The sequence below is a fragment of the Seriola lalandi genome, unplaced genomic scaffold (genome assembly GCF_002814215.2).
Source record: "Seriola lalandi dorsalis isolate HSWRI2012SDOR001 ecotype SW California unplaced genomic scaffold, Sedor1 jcf7180002054412, whole genome shotgun sequence".
Lineage (NCBI taxonomy): Eukaryota > Metazoa > Chordata > Actinopteri > Carangiformes > Carangidae > Seriola > Seriola lalandi.
Genome location: NW_019524965.1, coordinates 230717 through 242099, shown reverse-complemented (window position 1 = coordinate 242099; position 11383 = coordinate 230717). Strand labels below are relative to the sequence as shown.

General features: G+C 42.0%; 1 protein-coding gene across 1 annotated transcript; it reads right to left on the bottom strand.

Moving 5' to 3' along the window:
- Positions 1 to 7: 7 nt before the first annotated feature.
- sox8a (SRY-box transcription factor 8a) lies at positions 8 to 2617 on the bottom strand. Its single transcript, XM_023410074.2, has 3 exons — positions 1907 to 2617; positions 1291 to 1526; positions 8 to 1137 (listed from the first exon to the last, which is right to left on the bottom strand). Exons 1-3 carry the CDS (start codon positions 2320 to 2322, stop codon positions 383 to 385), a joined length of 1407 nt encoding a protein of 468 aa, XP_023265842.1. The 5' UTR covers positions 2323 to 2617; the 3' UTR covers positions 8 to 382.
- Positions 2618 to 11383: the final 8766 nt, after the last annotated feature.

Here is an 11383-nt window from a genome sequence, read left to right as displayed (position 1 = left end):
CGTGTCTCTCCTACACAAGGCAGGCCTTTGCTTTACCTCAAGTGTGCACACACGTGCAACCTTAAACTGGAAAGACGGAGGGGGGTGGGGTGGGGGGTTGGGGGGGGTGTACAGGATGTAGGCGTAGGTGACATGTCCTCATGGAGGAGTTTGGCTCACCAACAACACAATTTGTCTTTGAAAAAAGTCTAAGTGTGTTTTCGTCGCAACAATATAACTTTGTATAAAATCAGCAGGCACTTTTTCTTTTGTTTCATGTTCAAATGGTCACAGGTAGCCTACTACCACCTACACACACTTCTCCACCTGCGCCTCGCGTCCTTCATTAGTAGTGCATCAATCTGAATGAGTCTCTGGTACGAACTGAGTGTTTCTTGTCCCCTTAGGGTCGAGACAGCGTGGTGTAGACGGGCTGGTCCCAGCTGGAGGCGGTGGGGCTGTGGGCAGGAGCCATGGAGAGACTGTTAAGGATCGGGCTGCTGTAGGGTCGCCTGGATGAGTGGAAGTAAGGGTACTGGTAGAGGCTAGAAGGGTAGCCAGAGTATGGGTTGTAATAGTTGGAGCTCTGCAGGTCAGTATAGTCACACTGGGAGCTGGAGAAAGAGGCTGCGGCCGAGGCAGCTGACGTGGCCGAAGTGACACAGGCCTGGCTACTGTAGGAGCCGTAATCGGAGTGCGAGGGTGACCCATGGGAGTGCTCGCTGTAGTGGCTGGGGCTCAGTTGCTCCGTTTTAATATGGAGCCGGTGCTGGCCCACCTCGCTGGCGGAGGAAGAGGTGGAGGACATGGCGCTCTTGCGACTCCACGCTGACCCGTTGGCACCTGCGTGGCTGTATGAGGAAGGGTAAGAGCCGCCGGGTGCTGGAGCCTGCCCGTGGCTGTGGTCTGAGGGCAGGGTGGAGGAGCCTGAGGCGTGGCCGTTGAGCGGGAGGTACTGGTCAAACTCGTGCACGTCAAAGGTCTCCATGTTGCTGATGACATCAGTACTGAGCTCAGAGATGTCTACATTGCTGAAGTCGATGTTTTGCCTGCTGCTGTCAACAAGACGACGGCCTTCATGTTTCAGATCTTGCTTCACCCCGTGGTGCAGATCTGTTTTGGGAGTAGTGGGTGGTGTAGGGGGACCGTGGGGCTGCCCTGAAGAGAAAATATCAGGAAAAAAAGAGTTCACAAAACATTTAAATTAAACATATTAAACAATTCACTGTGGCCTAAAACTATTTTAAAATAAAACTGACAAACTAGATTGTGTTTGATACATTACTTCTGGTATTGAATGTGAGAACACACCTGCATGTTCAGGGTGGTGGTGCCCATCAGTCATCCCTGCCAGTCCTCCCATTCCTGGTTCAGCTTTATACATGTGGTGTGCCAGTTCTGCTCCTGAGTCTGAGTCGCTCTGGCCTGGTTTCACATTCTTCCGTCGCCGAGGCTGGTACTTGTAGTCTGGATGATCTTTCTTGTGCTGAACACGAAGCCTCTCTGCTTCATCTACAAACGGCCTCTTTTCACTCTCTGAGAGCAAACTGTGGTGAAAAGGAATATGTAAAATACCAAAAGTTATTCAGTCAAACTAAACATAAATAAAAAAGATAAAAATGTTAACTGTTTAAAAAAAAAAAAAAAAAAAAAAAAAGGTGTTAAAAAGTTACTTTGGAGCTTTTTATTTATTGTCAAGGGGTCAGGAAAAAAAATGCCAATTTTCCTTTCTTGGTTTCTCCTCCTAAATCATTTACATTCATAGCCCAAAATTTATTAAAAATTAGGGAATTTTATATTTGTATGTCATTGCCAATGTTGTGAAAGTGAAATGTGATTTATTAAATGTTGATTATTTCAGTCATTTTCTTTTTTTTTTTCTTTCTCTCCCTGCATTCTCCTTATAATAAATGAAATGTTTCCTTACCGCCACAGTTTCCCCAGCGTCTTGCTCAGCTCGGCGTTATGCAGGTGTGGATACTGATCCGCCAGCTTTCTGCGGGCCGCTTGCGCCCACACCATGAACGCGTTCATAGGTCTTTTGACGTGGGGTTTACTCTTCAGGGATCCGTTCCCTCTAACGGGCATGGGCACCAAGGACCAGTCGTATCCCTTGAGCACCTGAGAAACGGCGTCCCGTATGCAAGCTGGGAACCGGTCGTCATCCTCGGAGTCCAGTTTCTTGCCCAAACCGGTGAGCAGGGATCCTTGGCCGTCGGATCCCGTCGGAGAGGACGGAGCGTCGGAGTCGGATTCGTCTTGGGACATGGAGCTGTTCGTGCCTGATGGACTGCAGGGCTGGTCGCTGGCACACTTGTCGTGCTCCTCTGTCATTTTCAACATTATTTATTCAGCCCCGTGGGGGTGAAAATCCAAAAACAAGCTGTAATCGTCAACTAAAAACACAAAACAAAAAAACCAAACAAACCAAAAAAAAAAATCAAACTTTACAAATGAATTCAAGCGCGCAGCAAAGTGCCCAGTGCGCTTTTTACGCACGGTGCGCCACAGTAAATTCCTTTAACAATTTCAGTCAGTAAGAGTCCGCTGTTTTCCTTCTGCTTCCCTGTTTGTTTGTCTTCGGTTGTCTTGTTTTCCAAGGCTGTCATGGGAGGTGCGGTCGTGAAAGTTGTGGTCCACAATGTGAGCTGAGGAGCTACACGTTACAGCAACTTGAGTTGGAGTTTTAAAATCGTCACTCCACCTTCCGCCTGGGATTGGCTGGAACAAATCAGCACTTTCCCTCCATTGGTTCACGTTTTAATGTGGGCTTTCTTATTATAATGATTTTCTTTTTTTTTTTCATTAGTGACACAGTTCTGTTTTTATTAAAGTTGTACACGTTATGTGACAAACAGACATTAAGCCCCAAATTTCTAATACTTCAGGAAATATAATGAGTTCAGAAATTACTCATGTTTTAAAAATACACTGTAGGTGTTTTATTGTTCTTCTATTATCAATGCAGCAAATGTAAACATCTCCAGTCTCTAAATGTAAAAATAGCATTTGGTAATATTGCAGTATAGCCTTTTAATTTCTGTATATTGTAGCTTACTTATCTCTACATTTACAGGTTTTATTTCATTAAAAAATATATAGGATAGACATGATATAATAAAGGTATGTCACTGTGAAAGAATAGTCAGGACATAATGATTATGTCAAATGTCAAAAGTAGTAAGTATTTTATTTTTATAAAATGCATAAAAACATTTGTGCTTATTTCTCACTGAGATAAAGACTGAGGTTTAATATGTGATGGTCTAAAGTGAAGTTGATCTAAACAAACGTCGGCCACAGGTAGAGTTGTGGCATGTGGAGAGTAACACAAAATGTGATTTACAGGTTTTTATTCTCTCAGATAACAGACAGGGACAGTGTCAAGCATTAAGTCTCAAAAACTGTATATGCTTTTGTCAGTTTGGTTAGGTTTGAAAGGACAAATTCTGTGTTAACGAACTAACTTAAAAGCTAAAGCTGGATTGAAAATTATAACAAATATATTATTCACGTCAGGTCTGACAGATTGAGAGCCATTGTCACAGAGACAGGATGATTTTTACTTACAACAATCATGTAGCAGTGTTTAAAGGAAAGTTCAGTGTGTGATACAAAGCCCTGCATGGCTGCCTATATTTTAATTTTTCCTCTGTGTGTCTGTGAATTTCTACGAAGAGTTGAATTTGAATCTAAACAAATGATCATGACTGTGAAACTCAGTTTCACTCCTGAGCCGACTCCTGACAAAATAAAAAAGTTGTGCTTGCTTTGATAAGAAAAACTCCAACTTTCACAGGCCCGTGTGCGAGTCCAATTACAGGGGTTTTTTTATAAATGTTCCAAATTTAGAAGAGGAAGTTAATTTGTCAAAACAGGCTGTGTGTAATCCATAAGTTACTTCTCCCCACTAGGCTTTTTTATGACACTGAAGATATAAAGAGCAGAGGAGATAAGAGGGTAGATTGAATCACTGCCTTTGTTAATGGTGTCTTTGTGTTCATGTATTGTGGGATGATTTTTATCACTGGCCTCCCCATGAAAAGACAAGGTATGTTTGTGCTGGACGGCAGTTTGCTTTGCTCGATGCACACTGCAGGTGGCTGAGGGAAGACGAGAGTTTGTAATGTGGAAATAATAGAAACTGTGGGTTGCACATAGAGAACAGAATTTCCTGCAAAAGAGGTAATGGTTTGCACAGTAAGGTAAGATGTTTGCATGTTTTTTCTTTGATTAACACTAGGCTGAAGAAGACAGTGGGCTTGAATTTGAATCAAACCATGTTTTCTTTATTGTAAAAAGGACTGTGTCTGTCGCTTGTTATGATGTAACCCAAAATAAGTTGCTGCTGTTAAGTTTTAATTAATCAGAAAGTATGAATTGAAAGTGCTCACATAGTCAATCCCGTCTTCCTTCCTAGCAGCTTAGCAGCTGCTGTCAAAGCGCTCGGTTGGGTCAAGTTCAGTGCGTGTGTGTGTGTGTGTGTGTGTGTGTGTGTGTGTGTGTGTGTGTGTGTGTGTGAGAACAGACAGACAGGACAGCGGAGAGCTGTCAAACATGAATGAGTCTGGCTTCGTTCTCGTCCCGCTCCACACACATGGAAAAGTATTCACTGTGTGCGTTGACAACATATTAAGTCTCTGATGTGTGGAATTGTAGATCTCTTGGTCACTGCCCAAACATGTGTGAACTTATTGTATTGAATTTTATTTACTTGAACAAATCTAAACATTTTGAAAATGAGATCGTCGACTTTTACTTAGACGTATTACATGTCTATCTCATTGGTTTTCAGGGGAATAACTACATCCACCTGTTACTCGTCCTGACATGAGGCCAGTGTTAGTCTTGATAATAAGCTAGAGAGCGAGTACAAATCTTCATTAATTTTTTCAATTTGCTGTAACACACAGGACATAATTCCTGTCACTTGCATATAAATTAAATTGATTTCCTGATCCTGTTAATATTCCCCTTTGGATTTGCAATTAAATCTTTCTTTGTGTCATATGTAATGCTGGAAATCCCTGCTCTCAATCACTATTGAAAATGAATCAACTGTTCCTGGCCCAAATCCTGCTCTCCCCCACCAAATTTCATGGAAATCCTTTCGTCAGGGTTGAGGTATCCTGCCGACAGACAGTCAGACAAACAACCACATCAATACTAATGAAAGCAGTGTGTTATAGTTCATAATGCTTCATTTGTTTACTATTTTTTGGGAGAACTCATCTCAGGTAGAGCGACACTGCGCGAATCCAACATGAGTGACAGCTGTTGTCTCGCCCTACTAAGACTGTCAGACAGCCTTGTTTTCTGAGTAGAGAGGAAGAGACGGAGAAGAAGGAGACAGACTTATAAAAGAGACCCCATCCTTCCCCCTTCATACCTCCCTGTATTGTGGCGAGAAACTCTGGCCAGAGTTTGTGGGCTCTGGGCTCTTGATTAGAAAAGGAAGGAGCAGCAGAGGAGAGGTAACCGCGCATGAACCTTAAGTGTCCCAGAGAATGAAGGAAGGTTTTAATTTTCCTATTTTTGCAAGATGTATCTCAAAGGAAAAAACCGGGTAAAGATTTTCAGATTTTTCTTTTTTTTTTCAGGGCCTTAGCAGAGCATGTTAGCCCCTTTTTTCTCCTGGGCCCTAGTCACTTCTACCCCACATGTAAATTATACTCTCTGGCTCCTAATGTGCATACAAAATTAAATTACACAGTCACCCACAGGAATCTTGCCCCCTTTGGTCTCCGCTTCTGTGTTTAAATACACTTAGGCACATTTCTTCACTCTAGCCAAGTTATTCAATAGCAGTTAAATTGGCATAAATTGTCACAGTGTTGTACAGTATAGATAAGAGTTTTATATGTGTTAGAATGATGTGAACCTGATAAGGAGTTCTTAAAGGTCATCAAGTTCATAAAACACTTCAGTTGCGTAAATGTCTGCTATGCATCCAACAAAATATGACATGCAAAACCATAGATTTAATATTTAAATCCACATTTTGGTGGAGGATGTATGAATTCTGCACCACAAGAATCCTGATAGAATTTATACAAAATTTTCCACATGAGGAACAACTGTGGAAACCTTTGTCTGTAGTCACCACAGTGCCCTAACCCAAACAGCAGGCCTTCATTCTGCTAAATAATGTTACTGATTGCACACTGAGTCAGTGTAAACTTGGTGAACTGTGGAGGCTGGCATGCCCTCCCTCTCACCCAGACAATCCCAACCACTGCCTAACCACATGTGGAACAAGCTCCTGGGCTGCTAACAAGCCATATTTCACCCCCGCGCCACATCAACCAGACCACGTCTATCTTTGGTTTCACACACTCAGAAAGAAGGTAATTAGTGCAAAATTTACAGTTGCAGGAAATGCAACTGGAAGGCAAGGATTCAGGTTACAGTTAGAATATGAATAAAAAAAAAATTTTAAAAAAAAAAGCCCCGCTATGAAAATCATGGATTCAAAATATTTATTTTACAGTCCTGGTACAGTTATGGGACTTGGTGTTGTAACATCTCAAGGTTAAAAGTTGCAGAGGATTTTCCTGTCAGGTTCACACACATTAAAGTGAACTCTCAGTGATGGATGTACCTACTCCTCCTCTCCGTTCCATCTCCACTCATCACACCCCCTCTGGAACATGGATGGTGGATGTTTTCCATTTTGGTCTGTGGCCAAATGTATTTTCCAGGTTGTCTACTTAGTGAGGTCGAGGACCCGGGGATGTTTGACTCTACTGGTTCTAATCACAGTCCAACCCCCATGACAGCTGCTGCATGTTAGAACCTCCCATTGACCCCCGACCCCGCGCTATCCTAAATTCATTCTATTAAAACACCATAATGAGGGGTTTACTGGACCAATTGCAGGTTATATTTAAACCTATTAGAAGACGCAGAGAGATGGAGGGGAGGGGTTGCACGGTGAGGAGGGGAGGAAAGAGAGTTTTGAATAGATTGAAGGGGGAGTGTTTGAAACTGAAGGAAACAATTAGCCCAAAACGTCTCAGGGTGTGTTTGGCCGTCAGCCACGCTCATTTTTAATGCCAGGAGTATAAAAAGAACTCAAGTGTTCCCACATTATTTGCTGTGTTTTCTCCCTGACACATAACTGTTTTGTGAGGCAGTGGTTATGCTCGTGATAGTTCTGTATGTCCGTGTGAATTAGGCATTATGGACAGGGACGTGTTGGAAGCTGTGTGTGTAGTAGCAGGCAAGTCAGGTCTTCATTTGCTGTCTTTTCTTTAAATGTCTGATCCTCACGCTGTCAGCAGGTATCTTGGTTGTGAAGTGGCTTCCATGAATCTGCTCACGAGAACACTTTGTGTGTACGTTGGTGTGGTGCATAATGGTTTTAGCTGCTGAGACAAAGTTTCTGTTTGAAAGATGCCCTAAAGGCGAAGCTCAGGGTTGATCGTTGGAAAGCAGAAAAACTAATTTCCATTTAATCATCCATGTGCAGTGGAAATGTCCAATCGTGGTTACTTTCTTCTGACATGACAGCATTAATGCTAAGATGTTCAGCAGGGACGACACTTCCCATGGTGTATCTTCTCACAGAGCTGTCCCAAGAGGAGTGTGGGTGTATGTGGGTTCTTTTTTTTTTTTCTTTTTTTTTACACTTTCTGATCTACAACCCTTTCTTTCAGTCTGTCTTCCCTCTCATCTTCATAGCATATGTTCTGAATCAAACTTGCGGTGTGCTCAGTCTTCCACATTGTCTTACTTTTTTGATCCTTGATTCTCATAAATCATCTCCCTAATTTGCCTGTGAATTAGATGGTGTGGGACATGTAGACATTTAGGACAGGGCTTAGGGGCGGCGAGAGAACAGAGAGCCCACCCCTTGACTTTACGGGAAATGGGAGGCTGCTCCACAAAAGCAGGACTATTTCGAGGTCCTCTTTAGCTGTGTTGTTGTACTGACTTGGCCTCACAGAGCTAAGATAACTGTGGTGCATTGTTTTTATTGACAGATAATTAAAACAAGAATAAAACGCAATTTGCACTGTTTCAGGTCCCTTCTTCTTTTTTTTTTTTCTTTTTTTTTCAATGTGTAAAAGCACTGTGAAAGTTCATATATGTTTACACATATAAGTGCACACAGTGTGTAGCAAGTACGGTGCACACATACCAGCACAATATGAAACCTAAATCTCCTGTGTACAATTCATATATTACAGGATAATTTATAAGCTATTAAAATGATTATTGGTGAAGTGGATCAAATTCTCCAATTAGACTTTCAGTTTACCAGCCAAGACTTTCAATGTTTATGAGCAGCACTTAGTCTGTCTGTCTCCAGCCTGTCTGTAACCTCTAACAGAAACACTACACTGAAAAACCCATCGGCACACCTGCTGCTAACCGCACGGAGAGGCTGAGTGTGTTGTGATGATCAGAACGCATGTTGTAATATTTTATATGACGTTACTGCTCTGAAATTATTTCCATGGGTTGATGTGGGTTAATGTACTGCATATCTGGAAAATGGTTAGTGATTTAGCATTTGATCATAGGTTAAAAAAAAAAAACATTGCATAACTTCTGTATATATTGCAAAAATAGCGTATGCAAATTTACAGCATCTTTGTTAAAGATTAACTATTAAATACTTTAGTTTATGGGTAGGAAGGAGGAGGGTGAATGTTGAAATATACCGCATCTGTATATGCAAGCATCTGTGGTCAATGTGGATCATTGTACCGCTATAAACACCCATCAGCGTCTGCATTACTGACCAGGAAAAAAAACAGCATTGGAACATTATCTAGAGATTAGCACCATGCACAGTCAGCTACAGTACAGAGCTGCAGATCTGTTGTCAGAAAGGCTCAAGTGAATCAGGGTGCCGGACATGTCATCACCATATCATATAGCTTTGCATTGCACTTTCTCAAGTGACCCGGGCAGCACGCATCTGTCTTGTATTAATATTATTAAACAAATTTTTTTTTCTTTAGTTGCCTTAGTGGTTCAGGGCCCAGATGATGATGGTGATGTTGATGATGATGTTGAGGAGGAAGAGGAGGTAAAAGATTTGAACTCCTACTGTTTGAGATTTTTCCTTCAGATAATTCTAATAGTGTTAAATGTGTTACCATAATGTCATTACTTTTTTCAGTGGCAAGTAGTGTCAGGGATTACAATTTGAATTTCAGTATTTGCATAACAGTTACTCATCCCATTCTTGAGTGATCAGTAAAGGAACATAATTACTAATGTGTGAGTAATTGATGACATTTGGGAAGTGAATTGCTCAACACTACCTGTCATTAAAACTGCCACATGCAGCTCTGAGTCATTCCATAGTACATTTAGAAAGCACAGTTATGTCTCTGACTCTCCATTGCTTTGGTCTTGGACCAACTCTCCTGCTTGTCTACAGAGTCACTAGTGTTGGATTCACAATTATTTGAAATTATTCGGATATCTCTGGATTTTAAATTTCTGTCTCTGAGCTTTTCTGCCAGACCTTTGTTTTGTTTTTGTTTTTTTTAACTTTAAAACAAGTCAGCAGCACTGAGGCAGCCTCTGTTTTGAAATGATGATAAAGATACCAACTCATTGACGGTGAGCGTGTGGGCGACCGAACAGTAAGTAGTTTGCTGTAGAGGGAGACAGACGTGAGGGCCAGATAGAACCAGAGTGAGCCGTGCAGCCTGCTCCACTGGGCCGATCACCACAACACATGCTGCCACATCTATCTCTCTCCCTCTTTTTCACTCTCTCTTTTTGTCTTTTTTTTTTTTTTTTCCACATTGAGCCACCGGCCCAGTTTGTGTTAGCGGCCCATCGATCAGGAAAACTCCAGGTTCTCCCAATGGCCGCTCTGTTATTACTAGCAATTGTCACGTAGTCGTCACGTGACTCAGGTAAGGAAAGAAGGAAGCACTTGCTAACCGTTTCCACTGGTTGTAGGTACAGGGTGTTTCCTGGTTGCTACTTCACTATTTCCAACTGTTTGCCTGACTGTTGCAGACATGCAAAGCAGCAAAGAGAAAAGATCGTCTCGTGTTGTAGCTTTCGGGCATTTTATACAAAGGCAAATCAAAGACTCAATGTTTATGGCCCTCGAACATGAATGAACATTGAAATTAAAGCTCTGTATTTGTGTTGAGTTTACTGGGTTGTTGTGAGGAGTTTTGGCAATGGCCATTTGGTGGTGTGCGGCTACAGGTCACATGGTGTGGGAGTCCAAGGTCACCGAGGTCACTTCCTGTTCCCTTTAAAGAGGTGCAGGGCCCTAGCTGGGGACAAAAGAGTACACGGAAGTACTTGTGTAGCACGGAGGATATAAAGAGTCTTTTCAGTGGACCACAAAGTCTGACATTTTCATTCACAGTGGAATTTAACTTTTCCTAGAAGTTGCTTGTTTGGGAAATGTAGCACTCTCCTTCACCTTCTGCAGTGTAGTCAATCTAATTCTGAGCGGTTGTATAGCTAATGTGATGTTCAGGGAAATTGTTCTTTTCTGCTCATTAACTGACACTTTAGCAGAAAATCGGGTGTTGCAAAAACACACTGAGGTCAGTTTGGCTGACAGGATTTCCTTTTGTGAAGTTCAGAGTGTTGAACCTCCACTGACTAGTGACTCTGTTCGGCTCTGCGGCCTATCAGTGCGTCGGTGAAATTACATATCGGCCGAAAACATTTGATTCCACTCACCACAATCACCTTGGGTTACCTTTCTGTGTTTATGCACTGTGTGTGTGTGTGTGTGTGTGTGTGTGTGTGTGTGTGTGTGTGTGTGTGTGTGTGTGTGTGTGTGTGTGTGTGTGTCTTATTTTGCTTCAGTCACCTTAACCTTCAAAGATCGCTATTTCTTTCATAGTTTAAGGAACAATATATTTTCATTTTCACCAAAACATTTTCAATTCATCTTATTTTAGCCGAATTAAGGGAACATTAGAACCCCCCCACACATACACACACACACAAACACACACACACACACACACACACACACCTTCCCCCACTTACCTCCAACTGCCTCTTGTGTCTACTAATGGCAGCCCCTGGGACAGCTTTGGCTACATTTAACATAGAATGTAAATCTACTGAGCCATAGGGTCCCTCATTTAACAAGTTTGCTGCTTTATGGTGCTCTAAAAAAATCAACTCCCCTGTTTGGTTTTTAGGGATTAATTCATCATCTAGTGTTTGACAATGATATGACTCTCTGAAGCCAGACTAGAAACCATCTAACAGCTAAACAACAGAATCCTATTAATTGGAAAAACTTGAAAATTGTTTATATATGTATATGTGCGCAGGCATATGTGTTGGTATTTATGCGGCATAGATCATTTAAGTAGCCTGCATAAGCCTCCACATGCTTTTGGATAAATTGGTACCAAATTTAATCAGAACCCATGACAACCCCCCACCCCAC